Raw genomic sequence first — 22174 nt, 5'->3', positions numbered from 1 at the left:
TGAAGCACTTGGGCTAACCATAAGCTGATATCACTGAAGGAAATGATGTTGCAGAAAGTGTTTAATAAATCTTGACTCCATAATTTTACTGTGTTTTTTTTGTAGAAAAAAATCAAAGGGGCAAAACCACAACGTAGAAGACATTGTGGTTGCGAGTTATTCTTTTATTTACTCTCAAAGTACTACTCAGCATATAACAACATAGAAATCTTCCAAGTCTGATTTGGTTAGGACTAAGAATTGCCAAATCTGAGGATAACAGACTATATGTTTGCAGCTTTTTTTTAACATAAAAAACCTGAAGAAAAGAGAGAAATGTTCTATGCATGTCAAGAAAAGAATGCTTTTAAAAAAAGATCACAAGCATTTAATCACAAGTTAGCAGGCAAATATAGGCAGGTGGTGGTCAGTTTTGTGGACGAGGCTGCTGAAAGTAACCTGAATAATGTTAAATGTGGACAAGACCAGTGAGATGATGATGCACTTAGGAAGATGAAGGACAGCTCCACAGCCCCTTTACATCCTGGGGGAAAATGTCAACACAGTGAAGAACTACAAATAAATGGGCATGACCATCAACAACAGACTGGAATGGAAGAAGAATGGCTTCACTGTGCATAGGAAGGGGATAAAAAGACTTTATTTGCTAAAAAAGCTGAGATCCTTCAGCCTGAACAGCAAGATGTTGGAAATGTTCTATCTGTTCTTTGTTGTCGTCTGCTGGAGGAGCAATAGAGGAGGTAATAAGTGGAACAGACTTGACTCTATGATCTAGAAAGCTAGCTCTGCAATTGGTTATAGACAGGTGAAGGGTTAGAGAAGACAAGTGTGAATAAATTGTTATTTCTCATGGATAACCCTGACGAAACTCTCGATCACACAATAGATGGACAGCAGAGCTCTTTAAGAGTCTCACGACTTCACTGTCACACAAAAAAAAAACATTAGTGGAGATTATTTCTGTGAGTGGAAATAACAATATACAAGTTTTCCTCTATCAGACAAGTCGGAACTCTAATGTTGAACTCTTTTTCTTCTTTTTTTTCATTCATCACTGCATCTTATTATACATCTTAACTCCAACAGCACGGTGCTTGTCACAGATCCCATCTGTTTTTTGTTTTACCATATTTTAAAATTGTACATTGAATTTTTGTTATTTGTTTCAAATTATGGACATCTGTTAATTGTATATTGTATATAGTGTTATTCATTCAAATGTGATTCTGGGGTTGTTTCTCTTTGTTTTCATTTATTCAACATGCTCCAGCATCATCTATTTGTTTTATTCTGTTCCCAGTCTGAAATATTTCATTTATAAAGTCTTGTCTAAAAAAATAAAAAACTAGAGGAATAAAAGTTTAAAATGTATAAAATATGAGGGTTATATGACTAAACAAGGACTATTGCAGTATATAAGTGATAGAAAAGTACTTTGCACTGCTGTGTTTAATTGTGGTGAGACTGTTAGAAACAATTAATCCCTCTCCACCACTTTCTATTGCACAAAAAAAACTCTCTTGTTGCGTTGCTTTATGTCCTGTTGTCTGTTTCCACGTGTTCCAGCCGTTTCTACAACACCGCCCTAGCTGCTCCAACTGTCTCTGTCATTGGCCAGAAAACCTGTCAATCATAACTAAAAACTAGAGCGCTTTAAAAAAGAGAAAGGGTCCCGCCTTCCGCGCGACTTTACAGTTCGCCCCTGACGTCACCAGTTCCGTCCCAACACGAAAAATATACACCAGTGACAGGAGCGGTTGTCATGGTTTTGAAGCAATAGGCCTTTCATTAATTTTCTTATTATTGTTTTCTAATAACGCACACAGTTTTAGCCATGTTAAATGTCCTGTGTTTGCTGTGTGACAGATGGACGCTGGCGCTGGAACTGAGGAGAGAGTTCGACCTCTGTCATTAGTTCAATAGCTTTAGTCCTCCGTTTGTGTCGGACCATGAAACAAATTGTTTTGGGGGTCATGGGGGCTCTGGGACACCTGCTACTGTCGCTTCTCTTGCTGTCCTGGGAAATCAAACTTTTACAGGTAAATTTCGTAACATTAACTTGTGTGGTTGTTTCTGTTGTGAATGCAGTGAGACTTTTGCTATTTATGCGCAGCGGAGACCGCAACTGGCATCCGCGTCTATTTTTAAGGTTCTGGTAAAGTTGCCAGCGATATGGTGGGATGTTTAAAGTGTTTAGTCCGTTCACTGGTCAGTGTAAATTGCCAGAAGAAACTTAGACTGTACGTGTGGGAGTCGATGAGTGGGCGCGCATGTGCATGTAATTACTGCGGCAATAATGACCACAAACCTGGTAGTACACTAACTCATAAGGATTTCCTGTACTAATAGGAACTGCAGTTTTATTTCAACAGGAACAATCAGATTTGTGAGTGTTAATAGCTGGATTATTAATCAGAAAATGTTTAATTTAGAATTATGTAAGGGACTGGGAACTGCATTGTGTCGACGGAGAGTAGCCACGGACAATAAACAAAATTAGGGTCTCTGCATGTAAACAAATGCAAAGCAGTCTCCATGCACGCCTTAATTCCGTGTTTGCCTGATTTCTGGTGCTTCAAACAGAGCAGTTTCTTGCTAACAGGCAAAACAGGCCTTGATCTCCAGCGCTGACCAACTTTGTATCGCCTCAGAAAAATGACAATGTGAAAAAAGTTTGCAATGATAATAGTTGGCTGGTCCTGAACCTCCTAGAGGTCCCTCTCTCGCTCTTACAGCAAGCGATGCATAAACAGGAGAGAATGGGTTTATCCAATAGACTGTATATGAAAGAAAATAACAGAAGTTGTCTGTCTGTATGCAATAAAAAAAAAAGTGTTAAAAACCAATTTAGACAATAGACAATGTTACAGTTATTACCATAATACTTTATTTGATGACAAAAAGCTGAAGCTTTTAGTCATCAAATAAAGCTGTGTCCAATTAAGCTGATCTGTCAAGTTAAGAATATCAAGATACAGAATTTATAGGAAAGAATCTGGATGATGAAGGTGAATGGATGCAAGTTTTTGTCTAAGTAGTCCACTATTTATATTTTTCTTGTCATGGTGGTCTGGTTGACTTTATGCCTTTGAAAACTGCATGTATTTATTTAAGTCCTATATTGTGCTGTAAATTTCATCCCAAAAGAGTCATACTGCAGGGTTTAGGACAAGGTTTATTAGAAATAAGTTAGGTAAATGAAAATAGTAAATAATTAGGTACAAGTTGAAGAATGAAAACTGTCAATTAACATACTAAAGTTGCATTTGTTCAATTAAATACGAGAACCAGAAAACATTTTTTGTGATATTATTAAAATGTCACTGTTATAAATAAAGGGTAGAAAACTAGTTAGAGGGCTCAACCCTGTGAAATCTTGTCTAGTGTCCCAAGACACCCTAGAATTGCCTTTCACCTCAGAGTACTGTCCTGCTGCCACTTGACATCTGCAGTGGGTAAATATGGGAGGGACAGATAGGATACACACACACACACACACACACACACACACACACACACACACACACACACACACACACACACACACATACACACATTCACACACATGTACACAATAGTGTTTTCAACACATCACTGCCACAATTTTGGGTTCACCTATAATCAACTCTCACCATTATCTTAATATAAAATAATTTAAAATCTAATTAAATCTGACTTTATTCTTGCATTTATATTACTAAATTTGTACCACATCTTTACCCTTTAACCATGGTTTATGTGTTACATGAAATAGTTTTTTTTGGTCCCAAAATGATACCCCACAACATGAATAATACATGCCCTCAGTTTAGAGAATACCTTTAGGAAAGCAAAGAAAACAAGTATATCCTGCTTTATGAGCAATGTGTTATATTTATTGGAGTACCAACTTACAAATTTAGGCAATCAAGGCCTGGCATACCAAGTACCATAAACTTGCACACAAACACCAACCCACCCACACACGCATGCACACACACGCAGACAAGTTGTGATGAAATCTTGGGATACATGACACGACTGACCTCCTTGTAAGACAGCTGGCATAGCGCTTCTCTCTCACTATCTCATTTTATCAACAACCCCTCAGGTTGGAGGAGTAAGGTCAGTCACCCTCCCGGAGTCCCTCTTACTCGTCTCAACCCTGGATGGTAGTCTGCATGCTGTGTCCAAACAGACAGGAGACATCAAGTGGACCTTAAGAGAAGGTTCATGGACTCAGAAATCAGTGGTGTTCATTGTTTTTATCTTATTTGTAGAATTGTCTCATAAATTTATTCCATTAATCTTTCAGACCCCATTATTCAAATACCGGCTTACCTCAGAGAGTAAGTAACACACAACTACAGTGTAGTGCAGACATGGAGGTAAACTTTAATTACTTTTTGGTGCAGAGTTTTTGCACACACTATTGGGTGTTAAGTTTCTGTGTTGTTTACTTATTTGGTTTACTGTTTTTCATTCAAATTCAGATGCTCCTGTGTTTACTGTATTTGTAATGGATGTTTGCATGGCATGCTTGTTATTATTATTTGTATCAAATGATCATGAAGATCATCTTCTTTGGTGATCTTATTTCACTCGGACAGCATTCAGTGTGTCAGTTCACCCCAAGGCATTAGATTGGTTCTCCACATGCATCTCAAGTAGCCACTTTTCTTGTAACTTCATTTCCCTGATCTGTGTGCAAAATAGGTGTATATCCCTCAAATGATCTGTTTTCAGAGAACACAGTCCTGGGTAATCTCATGCATGCAATGTGGAGAAACAACCAGCCCAAATCAGAGCATTAGCAGTCTTCTGTTGTGGCTCTTTGTCACTGCTTATACATAACAAACACAGGTTTGACTATCTCGCTCTCTCTCGCTCTCTCTCTCTCTCTCTCTCTCTCTCTATATATATATATATATATATATATATATATATATATATAGATAGATAGATAGATAGATAGATATAGATATGTATAGAAAAGATAGATAGACATATCTATATCTATATCTATCTATAGATAGATAGATATAGATATGTGTGTGTGTGTGTGTGTGTTTTTCCAGGTACTCTGGCATGCATGTTAAGTTAATTGATCACTCTAAATTCTCCCTTGGAGTGAATGTGTGTGTGGGTGGTTGTTTGTCTTTCTGTGTTGGCCCTGTGATGGAGTGGCGACCTGTCCAGGGTGTACCCTGGCTCTCCCCTGTTAATTGCTGTGATAGACTCACTTCCCTGTGTCCCTGAATTGGGTTAAGTGGTATAGAAATGAATTAATTAATGGATAGCACAAATGAGAAACAAGCATGTTGTCAACTGGACTTCAGATTTGCCAGCTTCTACCTCTAATTAACTTAATGCTGTCATGTGTGGATGATTTATTGATCATAGCTTTACATAATATAATATAATATAATATAATATAATATAATATAATATAATATAATATAATATAATATAATATAATATAATATAATATGTCATAAAATGCAGAGTTTTCCTCAACAGTTAATGATGTCAGTAGTTAACTTATGTGATTATTTTTCTTTATATAGACCAGCTTTTCTCCCAGACCCTAATGATGGCAGTTTGTATGTACTTGGTGGAAAATACAAGGAGGGTTTGATGGTAAGAAATACTGAATTTGCTTATCTGTGTCAGATTAGGTTTGGTTTTTGCAAAATGGCCTCATTGCTTTTCTTAACTCTGCAGAAACTGCCTTTTACTATCCCGGAGCTGGTTCAGTCAGCTCCCTGCAGAAGCTCTGATGGCATACTCTATACAGGTGAGATATTTTGCAGTGTGTGTGCATCTGAAAGACTGTTTGAAATGTCCACTGAAATGTTTTTTATTGCCCAGCGTTTGAGTTAAACTTTTGTCAGAAATAAAGACACGCTATATAAATATTTGACATGCCTGGTTGCGGCTGTTAAATAATGCCACATGTACTCCCAGGAAAAAAGCAGGATGTGTGGTTTGTAGTGGATCCTGAAACGGGCGAGAAGCAAACCAGTTTAACCGCCTCCTCCTCTGAGTCCATCTGCCCCAACACACCTCTGCTCTACATTGGAAGAACAGGTACATCCCACAGGCAGCTGCTCATGAGCAGAACCCCCTCCCACAGCTGAGGGAAAAATCATGATATTGATGATTGTTGTTGGTTTGTTTTCCAGAGTACATGGTCACCATGTTTGATACTAAGACACAAGAGCTGGGATGGAGCGCTACATACAATGATTACTCGGCTCTTCCTTATGATGAGAAGCAAGACTACAGTATGTTCCTGCATACACATTCAGTTTTTTCAATTAATAAACTAATCATGTCATAATGAAATGGTTTTATATGAATATTAGAAACAATATCTTTAAGTATATTGAAAAACAATTAAATGAAAAAACACACAAGTTTATCTCTAGCTGTTCTTGTCCTTTTTAATTGTTTTCAGGATATTTAAAATTTTAATAATGGATAATAGTAAATATATTGAGAAAGCATTTATTGACTTTTTTTTCAAAACTAAATAAAATATCAAATCCTGAATCAAATTGAGAAATTAAGTCTGTATAATTATCTCAGAAAATTTAAGCTTGTTTTTAAATTTGATGCTAATGACATGTTGAGACAATGGCGTTTTTTTATAACTGGTAACCAGTCTGTGTGCTGTGTCTGTTTTGGCACGCAGTAAACGTTTATGAATACTACTTGCTGTAGTTTTAAAGTTGAAAATATAACTGTTCTTGTCTAATAAGGGTCATGAACTATTTTTCATGGTATTTTTTATTTAACTACCAAACGTTTTTAGTGGCTAACAGGTTTGGCCTGCAGAAAAGAGTTCAGAATGTAGTTTCTCTTACTGCAGACCTGTGGTCTTATTGTGTAGAAAGTTGTTTTAGCGTTAAAGCATTGGAGCACTTCTGGAATTTATTAATATGCCTTTTCTTCAAATTGAAGGATCTTGTTCTATATTCATGAATGCAGAAATGAGGCTTGTTCACAAAAACATGGTTTTTACAAGTGTTCCTGAGCCCTTGGAGGGATATTCAGTACAGAAGCATTTCTGCTTTTAAGCCAGTGCTCCATGAGGACTTGAGGATCACAAGTGTTAAATAAATGTTTCATAGCCCTTAGTACATAGTTATCCAGATTCGTTGAAACTTTTCTTCTTTTTTTGAGGAACATTATTCTTTAATATATCTGTTTTTCAGTGTTGAACCTTTCCACATCTCTATTTTTAACCTTTTGTTTATACAACTTTATAGAAATATGTTGCTAACCGTTAACAGATTACAAATGTGCAACTGAAATGAATAAATGGTAATTATTGCACACTGTTTTTATTGACATTTTTAAATGGGCCCTCTAATGTCCTTATGTGACATGACCCATGGATATCACTGTGTATTTCAGCTTTACAAACTGATATATATCTTTGAAAATCTATGAAGAGTTGAAATATTGCAAAGACAAATTCATCAGATTGTTTAACTTATTTGGAAGTGTGTTCTTTTTGTGGTGCCTGATTTTTAATGTTTGTGTTGGTGTTAATGAGTTATTTTTTATAGAGCTTGGGGTTCCCCCTTAAGTCAGAATCCTTGGAGAAAATGTTGAAACTTAAAAAAACCTCAAACCTTCCTCTACCAGAACTAACCTGCTGTATGTTCATTCCCTTCAGAAATGGCCCATCTTGTGTCAAGTGGTGATGGTCTTGTTGTGACAGTTGACAGAGAGTCAGGTAGGGTGTCGTGTCCAGGCCCAATTATGTGAAGAAGCAAATTGTGTTTCTTCATTTTTTTATTTCTGTTCAATTTCAGAGCTGTAAATGTAATGCTATATTTTTTTTTCCAGGAGACGTACTGTGGAGTCAAAATTATGGCTCACCCGTTGTGGGAGTGTACCTGTACTCAGGGGACTCACTGAGACACGCCCCTCATCTGTCCCTTGCCATGGAAACACTACGGTTCCTTACTTTCTCCTCTGCTAAGAACCAGGCTGAAGCACACTCTACCTTGAAATGGAGCTATCATTTTGTGAAGGAGCAAGCCACTGCACAAGCGCAACTAGTGTGAGAGACATTTTATACACTGATTCACCAGCAGCCATGAAGTGGCTTTTTATTGATAATAATTGATGGTGATTAGTAACTAGAAGGCTCAAAACTTTGAAGTTGTTTAACAGCTTTCAAGTTTGAATTTTTTATCACTTTTTCTATCAAGCTTTTCAGTATTAGAGAATTAATTGAGTTCAAATCCAGATGTAGCCCTAAAAGTAGAGCAGCCACTGATGGATAGATTTCACCTAGTAAATGACAGTAATACAAGTAGGGATTAAACAATGAGGAGCCGGGCATTAGATCGTTATAGTCTAGATAACCATGATGTGCATTATAACCATCTAATGCACGGATCCGAGTTGTTTAATCCACTTATACCATCGTCCCACACACTAAACATTTTTATTTATTTATTTATTTATTTTTAGAAAACTTGCGAAATATGCTGAAGTATAGGACCTATTTCATGTTGGCCTCGATGTACTTTTTATGCTATACAACTGCTGCCAAGCTACAGATCATTTCTTTCATTCACCTGTCAAAGCCAGTTGATCTGAATCAGCTGATTGATGTGTAGCTATGGTGATGCCCCCCGAAAAGAGTGATTTAACTCACCAAACTATGTGTGCATATATACGAATATAATGCATGCCGGTTGTCATAAGAATTATCACTGGCTATGGTATAAAGAATAGTATTTAGTTGAGGAAGTAACCCAGCCTTTGTTTCCTTCAGACCCACTCTCTACGTAGGAAAATTGAACTCTCACCTCTATGCCTCAACTTCACTTGTCCACCATGGAGTTTCATTAGTGGTGAGTAAAAATCTGTATTGTTTTTAGTATATATGTCAGTATTAGTAATCATGCTCCCCTTGCCACCTTCTGATTAAACAAGGCACAACAATGACACTGCATTGGATCAAGTGCTTGACGATAAGGAATAGATTATAATCCAGGTGATTGCATAATGATTGATCTGTATTTTCCATTGCCATGGTAGCCTCGAGGACTAACCCTACCACGTATAGAGGGTCCAATAACTGCTGGAGTGACAGTCAGTGAGAAAGGGGAATGTGAGATCACACCATCAACTGATGTGCGCTATCCACCAGGAAGCACAAACAGCAAGAAAAACCAATGGCTGCTAATAGGTAAAGGCACTAAAACACTCTGTAGCCATAAAGGGTTTACTTCTGCTGCTGAGCTGGATCCAGGAATAAAAAAGTGGGAGAGTAAAAGGACAGCTAGGGTTAAACTTAGCTTTAGAACAATTCTTTGCAAAGTGAGACATCTGTGCATCAGTAAACACATTGTAACTGTGTAACTTTGTGTTGTAGGTCACCATGAGCTCCCTCCAGTTGCCCACACCACCATGCTGAGAGATTTTCCAGCCTCTCTCCAGCACTCTGGTGAAGCAGTCATCCCCCCTCGACCTTCTGCCTCTCCAGTCTCCTCTGCTTCCTACTACCACCAACACTATGTGAGATACAGCATTCGCCATTACTGTAGTGTACATCTGAGAGTGTGTGAATTACATCAATGCAAACCAATAATAGTCATTGTATCCTCCACCTCTGTCTGTCAGTTATTCTTTACGCAACTACTACTTTGTAACTGTTTAAAACACTTAGCAGTGAGCTTTGTATCCAGCATTTGTTTCTCCTTTTTTCTTTCAGTTCCAGACATTTGGTGATGGTCATGGTGACATGAATGCATATAAAGGAGGTGCTGATAGCAGGACAACAGATCAGGCTCAGAGGCCAGCCACTGTGCTGCCCGTCTATATGACTCAGGACCGTCTGACACTGGTTGTCCTGACACTGCTGCTTGGAGGATGGATTGCTTTTGCATTTACTTGTCCCATTGTGAGTTTCTGTGTGTCAGTAAAATTAAATTTTCAAAAATTATTTTTTTCTTCAAGAAAAACACAAAAATCAAGTTATATATTGATTGTGTAAAATCCATGCAAAAGAACAAACTATAAATAAAAATTATGTTAGAATTTATTTAATACAAAAAATTGTTTGATAATGGACAAAATGTTTGTCTTTTATTTGTTTGTGTCAATGAGAGGATTTATGACTAGATAAATAGATATATAAATGGAAAAATGGATAAATAGATGGAAATATAGATGGAGTGATAGTTTGCCCCCCTTGGGGAACAATAACCCTTGGATTCTTCCATGTTCGACCTATTGTCAAATGAATTAAGAATGCACCCACTTCAAGGTACAAAAAGTACATATTTAAAAAGATGCAGTTACAAATATAAAGAGGTTAATTTGTTCATGCAAAGAAAATAGATAAAAGAAAAATGTGGGCTATTAACAGCTTTGGGGTTTCAACCTGTAGTACAACCTCTGTACCTGATTATTAGGCTACTTTTTAAGATACTAACTGATAAAAGCCCAAACAAACTCTTAAACTGATTCAGTCCACAGTGCTGATGTTCATATAATCTGCTTAATGGTGACAAGCGATAATCTGAAAATAGAATATATCATGGATCTCAGAGGAATCCATTTTCAGATGGGAATGCATGCTGATTATAATGAAAATTAAGATTGAAACGATCATTCTGGCTAATTATTTTCCTTGCCACCCAAATGAAGAGAAAAGAAATGGGAAAACAAGCACCAATGCTTAGTTCCATGCAATTTAGTGAGAGGCTAAGATGAAGCACAGCAGAGAAGGATGGAGGAAGAACCTTTAAGTTGTATTCATTTATATTACCTAAGTCCACCTTTTTACAGTTGCTAAAGCACTTTATGCTTGTGTTTGTACAGCGTACAGCCAAACAGCTGAAAGCTCAAAGGCAGCTGGAGGAGGCTTTTGAGTCTCGTCTCCAGCGCATGCAGACACATATGCAGAGCAGCATGCAGGCAACAAACATTCAGACCATCACTTCAGATTCTGCAGACATGACCATGTCTACCGACACAACTGCTACTCGTGGTATGTACAGTAACTTCTTTTTTTTTTTTTTTTTTTTTTTTTTAAAGTTTGTTTTTATTGCTGTTTTTAATAGTTATGAAACAATTTTCTTCACTATTATTTCAGTTCATTGAAGTCTGTAATAAAGTGTTTTAAGCCAGGCTTGCAGAAAGTTGGTCCTCGAGAGCCACAGTTCTGCTTGCAGTCACCCTGCTTCTGCACACCTGACTTAAATAAAATGGATCCAACAGCCTATGATGTTCTGCAAAATGACTAATTTATTTCAGTCAGATGTGTTGGAGCAGGGAAACATAAAAAATCAGCAGGATTATGGCCCTTGAGGACCGAACTTGGACACCCTGTGATGGAAACAATAGCTTTCTTAAAGTTTAGAAATATTCAAGGTGCTATTCTTTCCTTGGTGATTTAGGTACAGAAATGTAGCACCTGCAGCAACATATGTAATGTTTTACTTTTTTATCTAGAATCTCCACCTGCTTCAAATGATGCTCCTCCTAGTCTTCACAGTCGCAGCAATAGTAACTCAGATGCAGATAAAAATGGCACAACTGACTACAGACCTGGGGCAGGTAAAATACCAGAAGTTAGTTTTTATTTTGCTTGCTATTTACTTTGTTTATACATCATGAAAGACCTCTCCTGATTTTTTCATTGCTTAGCCATTGATTAGGGAGGAACTTATAGAAACAACTTAAATTGGCTTTTAATAAAATGAAATCACTGTCTTTATCTTCTTATCTGTTTCAGAAGGAAATGGTGAAGAAGTGCTGGTAGGAAAAATCTCCTTTGCACCCTCTGAGGTGCTGGGTCACGGCACAGCAGGGACTTTTGTCTTCAGGTACTTTATTCTTATCTTGTCAAGGAGATTGATTAACAGGTCATATTAATATATTTTCATATTATTGATCAACAGTGACACCACAGTGTAGTGTAAAACTCAGTCAAACTGTTTTCTAGCTCAATATGCACTAATACCTTGCTTTGAAAACTTCAGTTTACCACAAACAATCATAATAATAGCACTGAAGTACTTTTTCCTCACGATTATAATCGGGCTTATGTCATCAGTTTGGCTAACAGACTAAATTAAAACGTAAGTCAACTGAAAATGAAATGCTCCAGAAACTGAAGAGATCGAAACTACTGCTCACCTCTACAGAGGTTATGTAAGAGATAATTACTTTATACAATCTCTGGAGTTTTAAAAAGATGTTGATGACTGAAAGATGAGACAGCAGAGTTTGTAGGTGTTAGTCAGAGCTGGCGTTTTGACCTAAACACTGTTATGCCAGATGCAAATAAAGCTTTGTGCTATACACAGAAAATATTATCTTCTGTATGTATTTACCAACAATACCACCAAATGTTGATAGTATCGAACCGAACTAATATGTATCTCACGAGTAAGAATGCTTTCTTGAACTTTAGGGGTAAATTTGATGGACGTCATGTGGCTGTAAAGCGAATCCTGCCAGAGTGTTTTGAGGTAGCAGAGCGGGAGGTGCAGCTCCTACGGGAGTCTGACACACACCCCAATGTCATCCGATACTTCTGCACAGAGAGAGACCGCCTCTTCACTTACATCGCCATTGAGCTTTGTGCTGCAACCATGCAACAGGTCAGCACTGTGGGGCCTTGCTAGTGGAGTATGTTGTTTGTGTCTCACCCTTAATGTAGATGAGATTAACATCTCTAAATGAGGAATTAAAGGATCTGCTGTGAACTTGTCTGTCTTTTGATCAGTATGTGGAGGATCCAGCTTCCTTTCCTGACCTGAATCCTATAACTCTGCTGGAACAGACCATGTGTGGACTCCAACACCTCCACTCGCTCAATATAGGTCTGAGATATACACACACACATATATTAGGAAAGATATAAACCAGATTTGTGCTCAGAAATAAAAGGCATTGTGAAACGTTATACTGAAAAAAAAACAAACAAACAAAAAGAAAAGAAAACAAATTAAAGAACGAAACAAACAAAAAATGTATTTTTTGAAACTTTTTCCATTTCCTTCCTGATGCAGTCCATCGTGACTTGAAGCCAAGAAACATTCTTCTTTCTGGTCCAAGTGCATTGGGTCAAATCCGAGCTCTCATCTCAGACTTCGGCCTTTGTAAGAAGATCGCAGATGGTCGGACCAGCTTCTCCTTGCGGTCTGGAATACCGGGAACAGAGGGATGGATAGCTCCGGAAGTGCTACGAGATACACCTGGAAATAAACCTGTATGTACTCACCGAATCGTCACACCAGGCAGAATACAACACAAAAGTAATTATTTTAGTTGATAAACCGGATTTAGACATTTGTTTTTTGTTTCTTTTTTCTTTCAAATCCTAAACTATTGGAACGTGTTCAGGTGACTAAATCTTTTCCTGTCATCTTTCCAGACAGCAGCTGTGGATGTCTTCTCAGCAGGCTGTGTGTTTTACTATGTGGTCAGCAGGGGACAGCACCCTTTTGGTGACGCATTAAGAAGACAAATCAACATCCTGTCAGGAGAATATTCCCTCTTGCACTTCATGGAAGATATCCATGGTGAGAATATTTATTTATTCCTTCATACCAATAAGCTTGCTGTAAAATGAACATGTTTGAGGATTGCAATTTATTCAAATTCCTAAGATAATTTTGAATGAATATCTTCTCAAATAAAATCATACCTCATGTGACGAATCTGAATATCATGCTTTTTCTGTCCTGTTAGATGATGTCATAGCACGTGATCTGATAGAACAAATGATCAGTGCTGAGGCAGAGTCACGCCCTTCCACCGCCTGTGTACTTAAACATCCATTTTTCTGGAGTCCCGAGAAGCAACTGCTCTTCTTTCAGGTGTGATATTTTAATGTTATTATTTTGTCATAGATACTTTAAGATACAGATTTCTCTACAGTGATGAAGTAGTCACTTAGTAGGATTCAATATTTTTATATTTTTAACTGTTGTAATAAAAAATGATGTTTGTAGTGTTTCTTGTCTGCAATGCCTTAAACTTTTGGTATGTTTGGTACTTTTGTGTATGCGTGTGTGTTGAAAGGACGTGAGTGACCGCATAGAGAAAGAACCAGCAGACAGCTCGATTGTGGTCAGGCTGGAGACGGCAGGAAGAGCAGTGGTACGAACCAACTGGAGGATGCATATTTCTGTGCCTTTACAGACAGGTAAACACAAAACTTTATGTTTTACATCTGTGGGGAAAATGGATCCATCAGAGGTCTGTAATCTGTTTTGTTTTTCTCCATTTTCACTCCAGACTTAAGACGTTTCAGAACATATAAAGGAAACTCTGTTAGAGATCTGCTTCGAGCCATGAGGAATAAGGTAAGCCCGCATGTTTACATCACATGTTTGCTTATTCGTTTACAATTTTTGCTGTATTTACACTCTCAGTATGTTTTAAAATTTTTTTTTACGTTTTTGCATTTGGACTGTTACAGAAACATCATTACCACGAGTTGCCACCGGAGGTACAGGAAACTCTTGGAGAGCTGCCCGAAGGCTTTGTCAACTACTTCACCTCACGGTTTCCACGGCTACTGATGCACACACACGCTGCTTTGCACATTTGTGCCCATGAGAGACTGTTTCACCCCTACTATCTGCCCCCCAAAGCTAAATAGCTTTCATTTAACTTTGCACTCCATGCTCCATGTGCACAGGAAAAGAAACTGAGAGTACCTTCTTATTACTTTTGTAAAGCCCACGATGTTTCATTTTCAGTTTATTTTTAGGGAATATACAGTACTATGGAAAAAACTGTTTTACAGTAGTATTTCATGTGGCACCTTTTTCAAAAAGCTTTTAACATCTTAAAAAGAAATATCTTTTTGAGCCTCTGGGAAAATTTGTTTCTGGGAAACAACATTGAAGCAAATAGGAAACAAATTGCATTAGCAATTTTAGAAATATTTCAGAATGAAAACATAGCCACTGTGACAGTGGGAATTATTTTTAAAGAAAGTCTGAAACACACATAATGTTCCTTTTGCTTTGAGATAATATATTTTATTAGTGAAACAACTAAAGAATGTATCTGAAGTACTGCACTAGTCTCATTTCTAAATCAAATCAACTTAGATCACATGTTTAGATTAGAGTTTCCCAAGTGACACAGATATACCTGGAATGAAAATGTCACTGAAACTTTTGAGTTTCAGTGCACAACCACTGTTGAAAAGTCAAGCACTGGATAGCTGGTTTTATTAAAAAAGGAAAAAAAAAACAACTTTGTTGAAGTGTTAAAAAGCTTATAAGGCAATTTTTATACTTTTTACTTTGCGTGAGTGAAATAAATTGATGCTTTGGGCGTGCCAAAGGATGAAGTAAAACCAAGTCTCCTCTTTATTTTGTGAACAGAAACAAACAGACCAAACAAAGACATCTTTTGTCTGGTGTTGGTTTCTTTTCATGGATGGAGTAAATCTTTGACAATGTTTTCAATTTGACAGTGAAGATGGTGAAACCTGGAGGTGAAATGTTTCTTGGAATTGTGGCGCTGGTTGGTTTTAGTAATTCCCTGTTGCTTCAAGTTTTAATTCACTAATTATTTACCCACTGAGCAGACTTTGATGCCCCCTTAATAATATATAGATATAAAATATGTATATTTATATTTATTCATATATATATGTATATAAAAAAGTTTTTAAAAAAACATAGATTCAGAACTATTTGCACTCTGACACAGTTTTGCCATTTTATCAGTTCACAAAAATATGTAATTCATACTTTCATTATCATGGAAGAAAATTCACCATACACTTGTAATGTAAGGACAGACACCCCACATGTCCATATACAGCGAAGAGTTTATGTAGGAGCTACTGTCTCTTGTCTCATCATCAATGTATACTGAATATTCTGTGACTTTAGAAATGGCATCACTGCCTCATTGCGTTTTACAGACGATATTCAATGTCAAACTATTATCTAGTTAAACCACTTTATATTTTTCCTCCACATTCTGGTCTCTTCCAGACTGATCTGTTTATTTTTTAATATGTATTTAAGCAAGTTCTGTTCTTGAGGTTTATAAATGTTTTACAGACTATCAACTATAAGTATTTGCACTGGAGAAGTCTACTTATATGATTAGATAATTTAATATTGATTTGGCTTCTTCCTGGAAAGTGTTATTCATTCAGTATATTCATTGTAATGTAAAATATGACAACAAAAAGGCACTGTAGCTTTTATTAGCTGTACTTCTCTTTAACCTGCAGAGGGAGATATTTTCCCAGCATCTTCTTTCTTGTGCTTTCAAACTGTTTCCTCTTAAGTCATATGAGGGGTAGGCATAAACTGTTGTTACTTAATTTTAATTGAACACAAGAGTCTCCCAGTAACAAAATAAACATAAAAACTTTATATGCATATTATATTGTATTTTCCAGAATCTTAACAGCTAAATGTTCTTTTTTCTTGCATGAATTGTTAGCTTATTTACAGTATGCCTCTGCATACACCTCCAGTAGAGCAGATAAGATGCCAGACGTGAGTTTATTCAACTGTTAGTATGAACTTGAACAGAAGTAGTTTAATGATGTGGCGGTCCACGGGTGCAGCAATGTGTCATGGTCAAGTCATCAGCTAATGAGCCACTAGTTGTTTATAGTTCACTGTATGATTCAATCATTTGGCCAGTCCGTGTGTGTGTGTGTGTGTGTGTGTGTGTGTACGTGTCTATGTGCTCTCCTCATTATTAAATATCAGAGTTCAGCTGTAGGTCCAATCAAAACAGCCTTATTGAAACATCAGCTTAACCAGAGTCATGAGACCAAACTTACTAACACACATGCAGTCACACACACATACACACACTTGCACACGAACAGCAAATAAATGCATGAGATGGCAGTAGGTCTGTGTATATCAAACTAGTCAACAGACCTTCGTCAAATGCCATTTTCTATAATTTAATGTAAGTAACACATAACATGCACTGCATTTTACAAACGAAGCAATTCAGTTTATCCGAGCTTGCTGACGAAGCACACCATCCACCAGGGGGTTTCTGATATGTTGTAATCTTCATAAAGCTGCAGAAGTGCTTTTCAAGATGTATCAAATGACTCTTGTCTAAATGTCTGCTGTTCTGGCTGGCTGTTGTGTTATACAAGTTTAGTTGAAATTAGTTTGTTGGTTGCGCTTTAGAAGATTGTTGATAGGATATTTAAAGTGGTTGCTGCAATAGATCATCTGTTCAGTTGCTAGGGAATCATTGCTCTTGCAGTTAAGAGCATTTTTCATTCTTGTTGCTGGGGTGTCACAAAGTTTCTGCTATGTGGTTGACTTAGTATCCTGGAGGGACATACTTGATAGTGTGATGGTGTTGTTATGGGTTTACTGTGGCACTAACAGAGTGCCATAACCACCTTAGCACCACAGGTAATTGCTATGGGTGGTTGTTATGGAATTTTTGTGGTGTTGCAACCAGACAAAATTATTTTATCACATGGTCACTATCGTCTAAGCAGTGGTTGCTGTGGTGCACCTGAGTGGCACTTTCCTCACATAACATGTAAAGAATTTGACTAATTTAATTTGTTTAGAGCAAAAGGAAAGTGTAAAACTGACAGCATTTCCTGTCACAGGTGTGCAAGTAGTGCCAGAGCACAGTCATAGAAATTTACATTCTTGTACATCATTGTGTGGAAAACTGAAATGTTGGGGTTATTAGTAATCCATGAGCCATCTTAAATGGCTTACAGCCACAATAACCATCAGAAAACAATAATTTGACAATATGGATTGTTGTCAAACACCCAGAGTCAGCATTGCACTAATGAGATTGGGGGTTATTGTTATTCTGAAAGTCTTGAAAGCCAAACTAAATATTTCTGTCCTGAAAGATTAGATCAACCCAGTTGGAGGTCAAAGCATCGAGGTTCAGCAAAATGTTGATGGGTTTATGTCAGAGAAGATGTAATACACATAGTACCTGACACATTTAATAACCCAAAGAAAGTGACTGAAAATGTTTTTTCCAAGTTAATCATGCTGTGCTGTTCCCACTTATAAGAAAACTTTGTGTTGTATGTTCTTAAAGCTTTATTCACGTTAGAATGAACTAATACAATGACATAAACATTTTCTAAGTCCCAAAAGAGCACTCCAGGAACAGACCAATATTCAAATATTAATTACCCTTTGCCGTATCGCGGTATCAACTGAAACACATAATTGAACATTAATAAATATTAATGTTGTGCACAGGCTACAAATTAAATACACAAGCTGAAGTGCAACTTGGGGACAAAATGTCCTGCACCTCCATGTCTCTGTAAACGATTCCTTCCTTGTGTTTCAAAGACCACTGGGGATATATTTTTCTGCTCTCTGCTTTTTTCCTTTGTCGGATACCGCAGGAGGCTGGTTTGGGTTTCTCTGATGTGTGTTTGTGTTTGTGTGTGTGTGTGTGTGTGTGTGTGTGTGTGTGTGTGTGTGTGTGGGAGGAAGGGGGCTGAAAGAGGCAGAGGGATGTCGTTCTTACAGTTGCTCCATTTTGGGATCAGGACAGGAAGTGGGCTCAGAGGAAACACAACCTCCTACCCCCACCTCCCTCTATCCTCTTACTTTTTCTTGTATTCCCTCTTCCTCCCTTTGTCTGTCCCTCCCCCAGCCTGTGCCTACCCACTCACAAGGTCATATTTTTCCTATGTGCCAGAGATTTCGTAGTCTGTCACATGAGTTTCTGCGGTGTGCATATATAGACCTTAAATTACATTCTGCTCACTTCCTGTGTAAATAAATCTATGTTGACCAGTGATTTCTAAAACAACACGAAAACTCTAGTTTAGTTGTTTCTGGACCCCCTCCCTCTCTCCTGAGACTTGGAGGCTGTTATGTAGCAGGGCTCCTCTGATTAAAAGCCAAACCAAAGGTCAGACTCTGCTGGGTAACAGAGATATCGCCCAGCTTCAGCTTTGCTCTCATGCCCAGCGGTCTGATAGCTCTCGCTGATGAGCTTCATATTACATTATGTGGAATGAGGACCTACAGTTCGCCTCGGCTGTACATCAGTATGACATTACTTATCGGGTGCTTCGACCCACTGCTTTTTAGCTTTGCAAGAGAGCTTCTCATGTTCATAAATACTGATTAAACTGCCTTGGGAAATAAGAAAAACATGTTTGAATCTATTTAATTTTTTTTCCATATTTATTCTTCACAAGCTCGAAACATTTTTCAAAATCCTTTGCCACCACCCGGCTCCCCCCCTCTGCTCTGCTAATCTCTCTGCCACTCCTCACTTTTTCAAATCAGAGGGGTCTTGACCCCTTTGCTTCACCACATATACACTCAAACACACATTGAGAAAATAAAGAACCAGCATGTCAGCAAATGGCAGTGTATTTCACCACAGAACACAGAGGCAAGGCACTGGAAAACAAAAAACAAAACAAACAAACAAAAAAAAAAAAAAGCAGAGGACCTCCCACTTTTCTTCCTGCTTGCCTTTCAAAGTCTGTGCCTGTTTATTTTGCTCTCTGGTCTTCTTCTCTCACACACATCCAGTGCAATGACACACACTTACAAAAAAAAACTTGCTTGAGTGGAGAACGTAGGTTAGTTAACGACAAATGTTACAGCAACATACCGGTTACAGTGGTACTGTTAGAGTGGTGTTTGTGTTGCACAGTGTCAGTCAGATGCTTACAGTATTTAGCATACAGGAAGTATGAACACGCTAAACGTCAAGATGAACACAGACACATACAGATTAATACAGTTTAATAATAAGGTGTGTGGAAGAGTTCGTGGTTTGCCTCCTTTTCCCCAAGACTGAGTTGACCGAAAAAAACAACAACCCCAAAACCCATCAGAGTGGGAAAAGAAGCCCAGCTTTGTTCTGTTGCTCTGCACCAAAATGTACATAAGGGAAACTTTGGAAATCAAATCAATGTTATCATTTCACTCCATTTGACTGATTTCTCTACTCAAATGCATGTTTTTACGAATAAGTAAAAGAACGATAACGTCACGTAGCAGATCATGTTAGACATGGACAGAAGTTTAACTGCCTTATGAATCCATTTGCAAAACAGGTTAAACTGCAAGCAATTATAACTAAACTTTAACCAGTGAAGGAGAGCTAAATATTGTGACAAATGGTGTTGGCTGCCTTTTTGTTTGTCTTCAAATTTGCATTGAATTATTACATTTAAGCCAACTGGGAGCATCCCAAAAAGCTGTAAACATGACACTAAAAACATGAACTGACCTCAGATCTAGGACTAAATGTCCTTTAAGAATACGGAGTTATAATTTCATGTGTAATGAAGATTGCCGGGTAAAGAAATACTGAATGCTTGTTCATCTAGAAAGCAAACTTAGAAGCCAGAAGCAGCCCATTTAAACGGAGTTTCTTAGAGTGTAGCAAGTTAGTTGAACTGCCTTGAGACAAGTATATGGCCAAGAAGACTGAAGGTGTGTGTGTGCGTGTGTGTGTGTGTGTGTGTGTGTGTGTGTGTGTGTGTGTGTGCACGTACTTTGCTTTTCTATTCTGTTCATCCAATCAGTTTCTCCCGTGGCAGCTGCATTTACTGTGGCAGAAGTGCAGTGTGGAGTTGTGACACTTCCATAACAGTATCTTCACCAGACCTTTGCTGCTTGTGGGCAGAGCCCCTGTTGCTAGGCAACACTCAAAGGCAAATGTAAGGCCAGTGACAAGTTTCCTTTTAGTGCCAACATACAAAGCTCTTCTGTAGGGTATCTTAATGAAATAGCAGGAGGAAAAAAAACCATAAAGATAAAAGGAATTGTCACCAAACTTGTTTAAATAAACTTTTCCATGATTCTGTTCAGTCCGGCTCTTTTAAGTTGCTCGCTTATTTGGACGTCACGGCAATAAAATGGCCAGTTCATTAACAGTTCAACTCTGTCGTTTTCTGTTTTTCCATTCATGTTTGCAAAAATAATGGGAACAGGCAGTCAAACCATACCACAAAAACACCTTGTAAATATTTATTATATGCCTTGGTTTAAGCCTAGGTTATCGCAGTGCATCCACATGGAAGCTGGTGGGCAGAGTGGTCAAGAGAAGAAAGGCATGGGTTAGAGAGGGCCCATAAGGGATGCATAATCAAAAACCGTATGTGTTTCTTTAAACAAAGATGAGTCTCTAATTTGACCATCTACAGTTTCTGCTGAGGAGGGAGGAGATGAACAATCTGTCTATTGTACTGAAGAGGAGAGGAAAGGACCGGAGAGGGGATTAGAAGAATAAAACTCGTTCTCTGCAGCTGTTTATCTCTTTTACGGTGGTGGGAATGAGAGCGTAAACACAAGACGAGGAAAGAAAAGACAGCAAAGAAGTGGACAGGGAGCATAAGAGAGCTTCGTCTCTTCCTTCTGTTAAAGTTCATTGACAGGAACATTCATTGACTTATCACATAACACAGCATATGACTGGTTAGGGCCCAAACCCCTCACCCCTCTCCTTCTGTCACGTGTACCTTAAAACAAGGCATTTTTCAGCGTGCTCTCAACCTTCTGTCTTTCCTCCTTATTCTGTCTCTGCACTCTTTCCCTCCTGTTTCCTACTCACACTGCTCACACAGCTCGAGCTACATCACAACAGGCAGCAGTCTGACTCAGTTTAGAGACAAGGTTGTCAATAGTCTTATATACATAAGAGGGAAACAACACTTTCAGTGCTAATGTCATGTAGCTGGTTCTTTCCTCTATAGTCTGCCTCTCTTTCCAGCATACACACATTTGTACAGGATAAATGAAGAGTCTCCACAGTGGCCAACATAGACCGACGGGCCCACAGTCATCTCATGGCTCCACAGGTTCAGAGTCCACAGGTTAGATCCACTCCGTGTGGGTCAGCTGACTGTCCAACATGACAGTTTTAATGTACACTCATATTGTCAGAAAAAAGCAGAGTTTTGAAGAAAGTCTTCAACGCTTGTTCCGTTTCACAGTTACAGTAAGAAAACCTGTTGTGTGCAGTGTGAGTGTCACTGCAGCATGATATCTTTGAGGTTTTCCTGCAGAATGGTGTCCTTGACGGCGTGAAAGACAAAGCGTATATTTTCTGTATCTACTGCAGTGGTGAAGTGGTGGAAAAGTGGCTTCCCTCGGTTTCTCCTCTTACGACTGAACGACTGCACCAGGAATGCCTGGGAGAAGCAGAGCAGAGCAAGTAAGAGCCTGTG

The 22174-nt window shown here is 38.1% G+C and overlaps 2 protein-coding genes across 2 annotated transcripts in view; one reads left to right on the top strand and one right to left on the bottom strand.

Annotated features, from left to right (window-relative positions):
- The first annotated feature begins 1728 nt into the window (after window positions 1–1728).
- ern2 (endoplasmic reticulum to nucleus signaling 2) lies at window positions 1729–15287 on the top strand. The gene is made up of 24 exons (XM_079264975.1): window positions 1729–2039; window positions 4091–4208; window positions 4295–4328; window positions 5547–5619; window positions 5704–5776; window positions 5947–6069; window positions 6165–6266; window positions 7667–7726; window positions 7840–8056; window positions 8780–8858; window positions 9046–9196; window positions 9383–9525; window positions 9722–9910; window positions 10834–11002; window positions 11467–11571; window positions 11750–11840; window positions 12431–12620; window positions 12746–12842; window positions 13032–13231; window positions 13397–13544; window positions 13714–13841; window positions 14047–14170; window positions 14263–14330; window positions 14447–15287. The coding sequence occupies exons 1-24, from the start codon at window positions 1950–1952 to the stop codon at window positions 14627–14629; spliced, it is 2955 nt and encodes a 984-aa protein (XP_079121101.1). The 5' UTR covers window positions 1729–1949; the 3' UTR covers window positions 14630–15287.
- Window positions 15288–18166: 2879 nt separating this feature from the next.
- The window catches only part of gna12a (guanine nucleotide binding protein (G protein) alpha 12a), a 37825-nt gene continuing 33817 nt past the window's right edge, over window positions 18167–22174 (bottom strand). Inside the window, exon 6 of the mRNA XM_079264766.1 lies at window positions 18167–22138. Within this exon, the coding sequence (XP_079120892.1) occupies window positions 21977–22138 (162 nt within the window). The 3' untranslated portion in view covers window positions 18167–21976. The remainder of the gene's footprint in view (window positions 22139–22174) is intronic.

Source organism: Telmatherina bonti, assembly GCF_933228915.1.
Source record: "Telmatherina bonti genome assembly, chromosome: 3".
In the NCBI taxonomy this organism is placed as follows: Eukaryota; Metazoa; Chordata; class Actinopteri; order Atheriniformes; family Telmatherinidae; genus Telmatherina; species Telmatherina bonti.
Note: the sequence above shows the minus strand (reverse complement) of the source record. Positions and strands in the feature narration are given on the sequence as shown.

Excerpts from the sequence above, each read along its gene's own strand:
- ern2 (XM_079264975.1), top strand. The coding sequence starts at position 1,950 with ATGAAACAAATTGTTTTGGGGGTCATGGGGGCTCTGGGACACCTGCTA. Across the intron at positions 4,209-4,294 it reads CAAGTGGACCTTAAGAGAAG|ACCCCATTATTCAAATACCG; the intron begins GTTCATGGACTC and ends TTAATCTTTCAG. Across the intron at positions 6,070-6,164 it reads GCTCTACATTGGAAGAACAG|AGTACATGGTCACCATGTTT; the intron begins GTACATCCCACA and ends TTTGTTTTCCAG.